At 28.8% G+C, this 14320-nt stretch overlaps 1 protein-coding gene across 1 annotated transcript; it reads left to right on the top strand.

The window, feature by feature from the left end:
* The first annotated feature begins 2398 nt into the window (after positions 1 to 2398).
* LOC131649043 (uncharacterized) lies at positions 2399 to 2950 on the top strand. The gene has a single exon (XM_058918790.1). The coding sequence runs from the start codon at positions 2399 to 2401 to the stop codon at positions 2948 to 2950; it is 552 nt and encodes a 183-aa protein (XP_058774773.1).
* Positions 2951 to 14320: the final 11370 nt, after the last annotated feature.

The following is a 14320-nucleotide window of genomic DNA, read 5'->3' as shown; positions in this document are numbered from 1 at the left end:
TGTTTGAAACGTCTGTCATTGTCCACCACAATCTTTAACCAAACAGGCTTTTGCTGTTTGGTAATTTTTGGGGGTGTAAATTCGGTTGTTTGAGTAAGTTAATATTGTGCAAATCATAATAGCTGGTTTATTAATTCACATCTAAAACACAACTTTAGTAGTTAAACAATATTCTGTACTATGCATGTCTTAGAGGATACTCTCTACTATACTCGGTGGGAGAAAGGGTTGTTTTATTTCTCTTTCATATAATATTATTAGTTTGGGGGATATGATTTGCAATGATCATGAGTCATGACATCGACATTCTCCCTAATCTCATATTCTAAATATATAGTTTTGGCTAATTTTTATTTTTTTGATTTTTAATTTTGTTTTATAAAATTTTAAAAACAGAAAAAAACATATGTTTGTTTACTAAAGAGATGAAAAAAACTGTTTAGTAAATTTAGTTTTAAAATATATTTTAAATTTGTACTGTTAACTTTTTTACGTCATTTTCTTAAATTTAAAGTTTCGATGAAATTTAATATTAAAGAAGAGACTAATTTACCATTTTTAAAAGCTTTTAGAGTTAATTTTGAAAATTTAAAACATGGGAAGACTAACTTACAAAACTCATAAATAAGGACACTAATACCACCAAGTTTGATTAATTAAATAATGTGTTTGAATGAGGTAATTGAAAATTAAAAAACAAAATTTTAAATAATTTAAATGATTCAATTAAAATACAATTATTTTCAAATTATTTTTTTAGATTAAGTATTTAAATGACTCATTGTTAAATTTTTGTAAGTATTTAAATAAGTGTAGGGAACTGAGAGCCCTACACATAACCATATTGATGTTGAAGCCATGAGAAAAGGGAAGCAACTTAGTAGAGCAAAGACTGTATCTTCAAAGTCATGTTACTCAACAGGAAATTGAAGAGGCTCTGAAAGGTATCAGTGACTTAAAAAGCCCTGGTATTGATGGGTATGGAGCCAAGTTCTTCAAAACTACTTGGCACATTATTAAGGAGGATGTTGTTGCTGCCATTCAGGAATTCTTCAACCAGGGGCAACTGCTTAGTAACTTTAACAAGACTGTTATAACATTGATCCAAAGACATCTAATGTGAGTTGCATCAAGGATTATAGACCTATTGTTGGTTGTACCACATTCTACAAAATTATTGCTAGAATCCTCACTACCACATTGAGAAAGATTATGCAAGGTGTTATCAGTATGTGTCAAGCTGCATTTGTGCCAGGACAACATATCCATAACCATATTATGCTAACCTATGAGCTTATTAAAGGTTATGGTAGGAAGAATGGTCCTCCTAGATGCATGATGCAAGTAGACCTCCAAAAAGCCTATGATATGGTGGATTGGCAGGCTCTCAAGAGTATTATGGTGGAACTGGGCATACCTAACAAATTCATAGAGTGGATCATGGCTATAGTGACCTCAGTATCCTATACTTTCAACATTAATGGAGAAATGACTCAGGCAATGCAAGCCTGCAGGGGTATTAGACAAGGGGACTCCATCTCCCCCTTGCTTTTTGTTCTGATGATGGAATATATGAATAGACTACTAATGAAGATGCAACAAGATACCAAGTTCAATTACCATGCAAAGTGTGAGCAATTGGGCTTATCCAATCTCACATTTGCAGATGACATACTCCTCTTATGCAGAGGAGATATTGGTTCGATTGACGTGATGTTAAATATTGTTCATATTTTTTCTATGTCCACATGTCTTGTTGTTAATCCCCAGAAATGCAAGCTCTTTTGTGGAGGGGTAGATGATACTACAAGAACAATCCTGAAGGAGAATATTGGCTTTGAAGAAGGAGTGTTGCCTGTAAAATACCTTGGTGTCCCTTTGACCAACAAAAGGCTCACCATCACACACTATCTGCCTCTCATTGACAAGATAGTTGGGAGGATTAAGCATTGGACGTCCAAACTGCTGAGCTATGCAGGAAGGATCCAGTTAATCCAAAGTGTACTATTTGCTATCACACATTATTGGATCCAATGCTTTCCTACTCCTAAATTTGTACTGCACAAAATTGATAGTATATGTAGGACATTTTTGTGGACAGGAAAAAATGAAAGGAGCAGGAAAAGTCCTATAGCTTGGAGAGATATCTACAAGCCAAGAATTAATGGTGGCCTTAATATTGTCAACATATCTATATGGAACCAGGTTACAATGCTTAAGTGTCTATGAAACATTTATAGGAAAGCATACAATCTGTGGGTACAGTGGATTCATACCTATTATCTGAAACATAGTTCAGTCTCTGCAGCCACATTGAAGAGCTCCTTGTCATGGATGTTTCAGAGAATTATGAAAAAAAAGAGCCCATATAAACCAGCTGCAACAGTTATAGGATAATATGATTGCTAGCCGAAGATTTTCCATGAAGAAAGTGTACACTGCCCTTATAGAAGACGATGCTAAAGTTCCTTGGAGATTTCTCTTTCAGCACAACCCTGCAAGGCCTCGGTCTCTCTTTACTCTTTGGATACTTTGTCATGGTAGATTACCAACAAAGGATAGACTTATTAGGTTTGGTTTGATAACTGAATCTATATGCAGCCTCTGTAAAAGTGAAACAGAAACGATGAGTCATATTTTCTTCAATTGCAGCAGCACTTCACATATATGGATTCAAATTCTGAAGTGGATTGAGGTGGATCATCATCTATTGGATCTACAGAATGAACTGAGATGGATTATTGAGGAGACTAAGAAAAAAGGGTGGAAAGCTAAAATCCTGAAATTAGCATTTGCAGAGAGTATCTATGGCATTTGGGGCCTTAGAAATGAGGCTGTCTTTGGTACAAGTGACTTCTCAAGTAATGTTGATAGAATTATAGATAGTATCATATACAGGGGTTGGAATTTAAAAGCTATTAGACACCATATTGCTAGATTGATGGTCTAGTCTAGGTGTATTGGCTACTAGTTTTGTCTTGATGATTTGCGGGATCACTGTGATCGCATGTAATTAATCGTTTTTTGGTTAATAAAATCCTCTTATTCCAAATAAATAAATAAATTTGTAATCATTTTTATAAAATTTAAAATATAAAAAATAGAAACCAATTTGCAATTTTCAAAAGACTAATTTATAAAATTTGAAAATTATTAAGGACTTATTTGTAATTTTTTAATTAAATTTTAAATTTTATAAAATATAAGAACTATCTTGCAAAATTTGAAAAATTAATAATAAATAATTTAACATTCACATTATACAAAGTGAATGAACAATTTAAAACTCTTTATTTATTATTGACATTTGAAATTCCTAAAATTTAACTTTTATAAAATATTTTATAAAATTTCATCATTTTAAAATTTTTTCATATTTTTTCTCCAAACAAGGAGTTTTGTGAACTCATTCCAAATTTTCTCAAAAAAATACATTTTTTTTAACAAAGAATACTTTCATTAACCAAAAAACTGTTAATTATAAGGCGATCACAAGATCCCGCCACCCTACAAACCAAAAAAACTACCAGAAACTAACTTAGGGCATCATTAATTGGCCTATATGTTTACGTAACTTGGGCTTCATCCAAGCCCGATAAATCAGTGTCAACGATTTTATCCCGTATACCCGTATTACTTACAATATTTCTAAAACAAGTGCCATTTCTATACTTCCCACATTCATATAAAGTTTATGTGTATGCAAGCTTTAGCAATCCGACCTTTCAACCGTTGCCTCCACTTCTCGTCACCAGCCAACTGCGTTCAATTTTCCAATTCCCAGGATTATGTTGCAGCTGTAACTTTTCCTCTATATCATAGAAACATCAGTTATCATCAATCACCATACTAACACTCTTCAATCTTTCCTTTTTAGCAATTTTACCATGGCATGCTATCCATAGGAAGAACTTAGTCCGGGGTCTTGCCATGTTGTCAAACAACAATTTTCTCCATGGTACTTTCTCTTTCTCTTCAAGAAGTTCAAGGCAGATATCTCTATTCTTGACCTCTTGTTTATTGAGCACTCCATTCCACAAGTTTTTTTGATCAACCACCAATCTCTGCTTGAGTATAAATTTGATGGAATACACATGGATCCATCTGATCCATATGCTGTCTATTTTCCCACTAATATTCCATAATATTTTTATCAAGTTAGCTATGTTTCAGTTTGTCAGGTGAATTAAACCCATACCTCCACTGTTCTTGGGAGAGCCCACAAATGTCCATGCCATAAGGGATTTCTTGGATACGGTCTCCTTACCTGTCTAGAGAAAACTTCTATAGATCAAACCAATTATTTGCAAGACCTTCTTTGGCAAATAAGACACTTTTGATCAACTGATATCTACCTGTAAAGCTGAGCATTCTAGAGCTCCAATGACAAATCCTACTCACCAACTTGTCAACTAGTACCATGCATTGTTGAACACTTAACTTCTTACTTGAGAGTAGAATCCCCTAGTACCTAAAGGAAAGCGGGGCCTTCATTGAAAGTTGTAATGTTTTTGATAACCTGTTTGGTGTCTTCATCCACACCCTCATAGCATGATTTACACTTACTAGGGTTCACCACCAGCCTTGTAGAATCAGAGAACCTCTTAAACAATCTCATCATAAGATTCATTAATGTAGCATCCCCTCTAGAGAAAAGTAGCAAGTCATCAGCGAAACTAAGATTCACCAACTGGATTCTTTCACTTAGAGTGAAGATTGAAATCATGAATAAATCTTAGCTTATTCAAACATCTCCGCATATACTCCATTATAATGACAAACTAAGGGGAGACAAGGGATCACCTTGTCTAAGCGCTCTTCTAGAAACCATTTTCTTGGAGAACTCACCATTTATGTTGAATTGGTTAGACACAATAGATACAACCAGTAACAAACTTTTTTCACTTCACTACCAATAATTCACATTATTCTTTCTTTGATTTAAATCACAATAACTCATGATTTGACTCAACCTCATTGTTTCTTTTCTTTCTTTTTTATGCCTTACATTTATCACTTTTTTAAACTATCTTGTTCTCTCATATAAAAGGGGTGATGACAACTGTCTGGCAAATTATGGTGAAAATTTAAAGATAAGTTTCTAATAGAGAGAAACCTCTTAATAAAAGATTGAATGTTTTTGAAATTTCATAAATTACATCTAAACCTAATCTTTCTCTGTTAAGAAACTTGAGATAAGATTTTTATTTCATTCACCAACAAACTATTTACAAAATTCAACCTTGTGAGAAACTCTCATAGAATGTTGAGAGTGGCAATTGTGTTATTTGATATTCTATATGTTTAGAATTTGAATTTAGATACTGAACTCGTGAAATTATGATATTTTGAATTTTTTTAGATGTGGTGATATTTTTTAGAGACCGAATCATTCGGTTCGACCAATTTAATAAATATATAATTTTGTTATAAATACTAGTTTATTCAACAGAATTATCTAATTTAATTCGGTTTAGTTATACGATTTGACCAATAACTCAGTAATTCAACCGATAAACAAATGACACAATATCTTCACTAATTTAATAATCGGTCCAATTTTTTAAACATCAAAAATCTGTAACTCATATAAAATTCCACGATCAACATTTAGAAATAGTTATGATAGCGACAAAGTAGACAATGTTGGGAAATTGTTTGTCTTTTGTCTCATAGAATCTTGGAATTTTGCTTCGAGACATAAGTATCCCGTGAAAAGAACGAAAAGACTAAAAACTAAGTTGATAGTAGCAACTATGACTCTCACAAATTAACCATCTATCATCATATAGCTATTTTATATGCTTATCATAAATAAAAACCACACACAAAAACGACACATAAAAGTTTATAACATTATATATTTTATACTTTATAATAATATATTTACAAGAAAAAAAAGTTTATAATAATAAGATTTCCCACATGGACAGCTTGTTGATTAATAGTTTGCTCCGCTAGCAAGAGAAGTACAAGACGAAATAGTGTTTCTTTATGGTCCCAAAATAAATAAAGAAACTTATAATATTGATATTTTATTTTTTAATATTTATAAAATAATATTGTAATTGTTAGTGACATATTATGAATCTTTTATCAATATATCATGTTTATAGAAAATGAATTCCAATATACCATCAATTTCATTCATATTTCCTAATATACCATCGTTTCAAACAAAACAAAAATCTTCATAGTACCTCCGCCATTTGAATGGGCGGAGCTTTTACTTTTTATAGAACATCCATTGGGCGGAGCAGTGCAATTTTCTTTAAAATTTTTTTTTTTACATGTTTCCGCTAATACATTGGACGGAGCCTCTTATATTTTACACACCCTCTATCCATTCAATTGGCGGAGGTTCTATAACAATGAAAAAACGTTTGAAAAGATAGTATATTGGAAATTGTGCTGAAAAGTATGGTATATTAAGTAATAACTTATAAAAAGATGGTATAACAATAAAAAATTCACATATTATAACAATCTACCTATGTTGATAAGGATAGTATAATAATTGAGTCACGAGATTGTACTTAAAATAGAAGTAATGAAGAGTCACGAGAACACATATTGAGTCATTCACCTAATATTTATGTATAAAAGAAATGGAGCCAAAATAATTTATATATATAAGAAAATGTGTCACAATATTCTCAACATTTTCCTTATTTGTGGCCACTGATTAAATTTGTTTCTTGATTATAGGTGGAAAATCTTATTCATTTGCGAGTGTACATGCATATAAGACAAATTAAATAAATGGCCTAGAGTTGGATAACCTGTGACAAAAGGAAATTTTTAATTATTTTTAATGTTAACCATTTGGATATTAGAAGAGTTCTGATGAAAAGTAAGTAAAATATGCTAAAAATGATCTTATTAAAAATTTGAACTTAAGTTTTTATCAAACTATACTCTCTCTTTTTTATTTTATAAACACATTTTATTTTTTCATTCATATTATGTGGAAATTTCTTAACAGACCTCCTAACCTTCTTAGTCACCCCTAGCGAAATTCCCAGAATGCTCATATATTTCGGAAATGCATTTCCGAAATCACTTTTTTTCTGATAAAAGGTAATTTCGGAAGTGCACTTCCGAAAACACCAAAAAAAAGTGTTTTCGAAGATGCATTTCCGAAATACTTTTTTTTTGGGAGGGGTGTCTTCGGAGATGCATATCCGAAATATTCCAATTTTTGGTCTTGAAATATTTCGAATATGCATTTCCGAAAAAATTCAATAATTATTAAAAAATTAGGAGAATCAATACAATTAATAGTATAATTAATTGTATTAATTAAAAAATATTATTAAATATATATCATTATCATTAATATAATAATAATTATTAACATCTTTTTTTAATTAAAATATTTTATAGTTATTGTTTATAATTAAATTTTTTCAACAATTTTTTATGCACTATTACTTTATTTATAAATAAATTATTTGATACTTTATTTTAATTGAATAGAATAGAATTTAATTTTAATAAAATTAAAAAAACAATGAGAATATTTTAAAAAAATTAAAAGAAACTTTTTACTTTAATCTTTATTAATTTATTTTTTAACTATTATTAACTATTTAAAAAGTAAATAGTTGAATTATTAAATAAATTATTTATAAAATTGTAACTATTTAACTAAATTATTGAGATTATCTAAGAGTTATTACATTAATTATAAAATAGCTAAATTATAAATATAAATGGTTTAATAGTTAATTACAAAATATAGTTTTAACTTTAATTAAAATTTATTATGTTAATTATAAAATATCTAAAAGTAATAAAATTTGTAAAAAAATACAATTAAAATTTTAATTTTAACAATTAAAACTTAACTCAAATTTATAAATAAATTAATAAAATTTAAAAAGTAAATAGGAAAATTATTAAACTAATAATAATTTAAATTTGTATTGATGAAATGTCATATAAAAAATCATTTGAAATACACAAGTGCACCACGTGAAACTTTGCAAAAAAATAAAATAAAATTAAAATAGTAGCAAATAATTTAGAGGAATCAAAATTTATAATTTTTTTAATATACTAAAAAAAATAGTTGATAGATTCAAAAGAATAAAGAAACAAAGTATCAAAATGAAAAAAAATTATTAATTGATAGAAATAAAATGAACTGAATATGACAGTTTTTGGGTTATCCTGCATTTACTTATTCCATTTACTAACATTTAAGAGACTTCCCAATTTACTATCAATGCGATTACAATTTTTGTCCTGGTGAATAATTAAGACACTCATTTTTTTAACCTTTTTTTATAAATATATAACAATTATTATAAATATATAAATAAAAAATTATAACTTATTTTGTAAGTGAAATTATTTTAATTTTTTTAATTAAAATTATTGTAAATTTTAAAATATGAATCAGGATAGAAATATATAATAACTATTATTCATAACGCATAAATTATATCAAAATATATAATAATTATTATTCATTACTCATAAATTATATCAAATTTATGATATGTGAATTAATTAATATCCTAAAATTAATTTTTGAGATTTTTAAAGATTTTTTTGTTGTTTCGGAGATGTATCTCCGAATTAGTCAAAATCCCAATTTTTGGGATTTTTTCGAAAATGCACTTCCGAAGTCTAGAAAAATTTAGAAAAAAAAAATAGTTTGGAAATACATTTCCGAAGCGGGGTAAAATGGGGTTTTCGCTGGGGTGACCCCATAGGGAGGTGGGTAAAGAAAAATTCTATTATGTCTAGAAGTTTTATTTTAAAAATTTACATTCTGCATAATTATAACTACAATTAATGAGTTTAGGCAACAACTAAACAACGTGGCATGAAGTAAAAAAACAAATCGCCACTTATTTTAGGGAACAAATCCTCTCCATTTTTCAAAGAAATTGCATAGTCCATTACTAAGATTTACATTAATATAAATGTTATATCATATATATATATATATATATATATATATATATATATATATATATATATATATATATATATATATGTATGTCACAAATTACAATAATAAATACATTTATACACCAAAAATCTTCGTAATTGAACTCTCCATTTCTTTTAAAAAATGGAGAGGATCTTAACTCCTTATTTAATAGGCATGAAATCATATATCCCACATTTGAAGTACTGTAGCCTAAAACTTTAGATAACTGTTTGTTTTATTTCAGGTTATATTTTTTTCATTGTTATTTAAACTCATTTTTGTTTTTGTAATCATGAGATGGAGAATAGGAATCATGCTTTTTTTTTATTGTATAGTTGTAAAGATAATTTGGATAGATGTTGCTATTTGAATTGGTAAATCGGTAGGTTTTGAGGAGGATAACATAGTAACTTTTTTGGAATGACTAGTGTTTTGTAAGAGCAAGAAGGTTATGGTAAAAAATTGGGGAATTGTTTGGATTGCAACGGTTTGATTCATTTGGCTTTTACGGAATGGTATTTGTTTCCGTAACGTTGATTGGAGTGTGGATAATACGGTTTGGAATATTAAGACTTTAGTTTGGAGGTGGTCTTTTTTGGGAGAGATTACTAATTTCAATTGTAACTTTTATGAATTTGTAAAAGACCCGCTCTATTTCCTTTCCTAACTTGAATTGGTTTGTAATTTTTCTCTTCGTTGGTGGGAGCGGACGTTTTGTCTCGTGTATTGTAACAAGTTGAAGAACCTTAGTTCTCACGTTAATATATATTTATCTCTTGATTATTAAAAAAAAAACTCATTTTTGTTTAATGTCATCAATAACTTACTTATAAGTTATTAGAAATACAATTTTATTAAAAAAATAAAATTTTTAGACTAGAGAATTTTGTATTAAAAAAATTGGAGAACTTAATAGAATAGCCAATAGTTTTCTTTATTTTAATCTCTGATTTTTCATTGTTACCTACACTTATTTGTTTTATATTGCCTGATAACTTACCTAGAAATTGCAATTTTTAAAAAATATATATAATATAATAATATTTTAATTAAATAAAGTAAATCGTAGAAGTGGGAATTGTTAAGGGATTGGGTCAAATTTTCTATAATCCTGCCTCAATTTGGGATAAAAGAGACAAAACCTACATCAGGTGGGCTACTTTGTCTGACAGTTGCCCAAAAACTAATAAGGAATTTTAAATTAAAAAAAGTTAATCTTATATTCCAACAATTATAATATGAGATTTTGTCATGTGATGTCATTATCGGATTTTTTTTATATAATACTGAATTTTTTAGTTTTTGGAATTTTACATGAGTTTATATCAGACTTTTTTTTTTAAAGATATCAGAGTTTATGAATTTCTATGAAGAAAGAGAAAAGGGGATGTGCACTGACAATGTAAATTATTTTTACACTGTCAATCAATGACAACCATGTATCTTACCAAGTCAGCCTGTAAATTTTAAAATACTGAAATGATTTGGCACTTTAAAATAATTTGATTGGATGTCTGTGTAATACTTTTCTACACTGACAGTGCACTACCATTAAACTCATGAAGAAATACCAAATATTTCTAAAATATCAGATAAAAAAACATTAGTTTTCAGAAAAAAATATGAAAAAAATACTACAATTTTCAAATATCTGGTGCATTTATATTTAATTTTTCAAAAATTCGGTGTTGGACAATTGTTTCGTTACAAATCTTTTAGAAATTTCGATAACCTATATTAGGTATTAGATATATTAAAAATTCTGGCATATACCAAAATTTTGATTTTTTAATTTTTTTTGGACAATGATGCTTTTAAATGTTTTTTAAACTTGATTTTTGACATTTTAAACAAAACCATATGACAATATTATTAACATATCGAAAGTACTTGTACAATCACAATTAACCCGATAATGTACTGTAATACCAATACAAAATAAATTATGTTGAGTTCCTAACTTCTTCCTAGTGCCTTGTATGTCTCAATATGTTGTTTATCATGCTCTTGCACCTTCACTACAGTTTTGTCTCAAGTAGTTAGTGACGGGAGACAATGGACAATCAAATTTAAAATTTACCTGAACCTAATGACTGTTGTTAACAAAATCAACTACAATAAATTAATGTCTACTTGCAAACATTTATGGAGATACCAATAGTAGAAAGAAAGTGATTTTAATGTTCTTGAACAACGAGATCAATATGACACTGTATCTAGAAGTAATATGGTAATCCATATCATGAATCGTCATCCATTTGTCACAACCTTGAACTCCCAAGCTAAGTAAAGATGCAATATCACATAACTCATAATTTCCATTAGGCTGCACATCAACAATAACATTAACATTAATGTAGCCATGTAAGAAAGCAAGAAACTTATTCAAGTAAAGATATCTTGATGACTAGCTAGACAATTGACTTGAATTTGGTTTTGTACATGATTTCTTCGTTGTTTGACTTTCTCACGAGCCCTCAACAAACCCCTACTATGAAGGATCACAATGCACATAACTCTTTTAACCCTTTTTACTCTTTTTATTTCCCTTCCGGATCTGGACAAATAAGCATTCTAAATTGAACTACCAAATTTTTTACAGTAGAATAAAAATCCGGTATATCAAAATTTTCAATAAATTTGAAAATTTGGCGGCTTCCCGGATTATTCTAAAAATGAGATGTAATATCGTTTTCCCAAGAAAATATCAAACTTTTTTTTGAAAATTATCGTATAATTGCATAGCATTTTTTTAAAAGTTTGATAAAACTCTATTTTCCCCCAAAAATACAGATTTTTTTTTAAAAATTGGTAACAATGCAAAGTTTTCACTAAATTACAAAAAATTTAGTTCTGAAATTTTTGTAATAACTATCGACTCTTAAAAATTTACAGCTTCTTCAAAGTTAAATTTTTTGACCAACTATAATTTAAGAATAGGTAAATAATGGCAAAGACATTTTGGTCAATATGAAAATAAGGGGATGTTAGGTATGAATGGGGTGGCAGGACAAAATCTCTTATAATCCTACCTTTTAAAAAAAGAAAGAAAGAGAAATAGTATAAAAAGAAAATAATTGGCTTTTTTTACAATTGGGCTTCTCATGAATTTTTGTCCAAAATAATTTTACGGGGATTTAACCTGACACCACTAAAAGTTATATCAGCACTCCCTCAAAAATTTGTGTTTTATATATTACCCTTTGGCTAAAATAAGAAAAATCTCATATAATTAGTCCGATTTTGGATTTTGAAAAAACATGTATAATTAACTAGATATTTCAAACCTTCTACTAGATTTTTCAAGTAAGTCCATTTAAACGTTCATTCTTTGAATTTTTACCGAATATTTAATGTTGAATACTATATTTATAAAAATCATGCCTTTTTACCGTACTTTTTAAAATATTCGATAAAAATTCATAATTTACATGTATTTTTACAAAAGATTTAGAAAAATATGGTTAAAACACATGCATTCATACTAGAAAATTTTAAATGACCGGTAAAAATGCATACATGTTGATCGAATATTTAAAGAATTCTTGTAGAAGAAGTTTTGATAATCATATTTTTCAAAAATAAATAGTAAATCCATGTAAAATTTTGGATTTCTAAAAAATTTGGTAGTTCATATTCTTTGTTTATTTTTTTGGTAGTGACGTTCAAAGAACGAGACAACATGATTGTTTTTAGACTGACTCACCAAACCGCAGAGACCTCTTGTCGAGCAGGGGTAGATGATGAAGAGGATTTCCAATTCCGAGAGGGTATAATAGTCCCCACCGATTCTCACATCACGCTCTTCAGTGTATAGAAAGTAGAGTTGTACTGGGCAGATATTTTGATGTAGAGCCCGATACTCAAGAGGATATAGAGACTCAGACTAAGACTCGGCCTGACACTGAAGTGGTGGCTTAAACTGAGTTAGAGATGGCGGGAACTAACAATGAAGTTGAGTCTTTTTCTTGTTGTTCTTTGACTCGTCTATAAATTAACTTATCAATATTGATAATTTATTTTTTAGTTTTTATAAAATAATATTGTAATTGTTAGTGAAATCTTTTAACAATCTACCTATAGATTATGGAGGGTGTTGAGAATTTTATGGTCCTTTATCTCAAAGGCATTTGCTAATTGATAAGTATATATAATAATTGAGTCACGAGATTGTACTTAAATTAGAAGTAATAAAGAATCATAATAACACACTCTACATCATTCACCTAATGTTTATACGTAAAAGAAATAGTGTCAAATATATTTTTATATATTAAAAGGTTAAATATGTTTAAGATTTCTATAAAGTTAGGTATTTTCACCACTAGGCTATATACACACACACACTTTTGGTCCTTGCATTAGATGTTAGTAACGGAAGCTGACGTGACTTTTATAGGTAGATTTTTATTTTATTTTAGTTATTGGTGTTGCCACGTGGATTTAATGTTTATTATTTTTTATATTTTAAATGAGGGATAACATTGTTGCCCTAATTTTTTCACCGTTTTCCTCTTCTTCATCCCTGTTACTCTTCCATGTTTCTTCCAGTTAAAAACCTCGTCGCTGTAACAATTTTACCTTCAAAGACCAACTCAAGCAATGTACAACTCATCTTCATCTGTAAAAAATCTTTGTGGACATTTGTATGGTTGTCAAGGTCAAATGATATCCTATAGATACAAGAAGCGACCCAACAAAGGTAAGCTTTTTGTTTTGGAGATGTTCACATTGGAGGGGTGATGACACTTGTGAATTGTTCATATGGGATGAAGATATGGTAGCAAAAGTTGGAAACAAAAATGGGAGAAACATGAATGAAGTTGTGGGTTATTTGAAGGAGTTGTATGAAGATGCAAAGAAGAATAACAAGAGTTTGAAGAACAAACTGAATGCAGAGGAATATTTTGAAAAATAAAAATGTTACTTATTGTAATCTCTTTTATGTTTAATATGTATTTTATGTTCAATTGTAGTTCATAATTCAAACATAAATGTTGAAGGATTATGTTAAGAGGAATTAGTGTATTATTCAATGTGTACTTTCTACGTATTGACAATGTTATGTTAATGAAATTCGATTAAGATTCGCAGAAATTTCGCATAATATTCAAAGTTAGATGTTGGCTTATTCAAAGATAAATGTTGACTTTAAGTTTAAAGATAAATGTTGTTGGCTTAATGTTTGCGATAATAGTTAGAAATATTGTATAGAAACCTGCTATGAAATTGTTAGAAATGATGCATAGAAACCCCTTGAAATGTTGTGTAGAAACATGGTATGAAATGTTGTATAGAAACCTACTATGAAATTGTTAATTAAAAACCTGCTATGAAATTGGCTTATAGTAACACTAGATAGAAAATGTCAAA

Source organism: Vicia villosa, linkage group LG2 (assembly GCF_029867415.1).
Source record: "Vicia villosa cultivar HV-30 ecotype Madison, WI linkage group LG2, Vvil1.0, whole genome shotgun sequence".
NCBI classification, from domain to species: Eukaryota; Viridiplantae; Streptophyta; class Magnoliopsida; order Fabales; family Fabaceae; genus Vicia; species Vicia villosa.
This window is presented reverse-complemented; position numbering and strand designations above follow the sequence as displayed.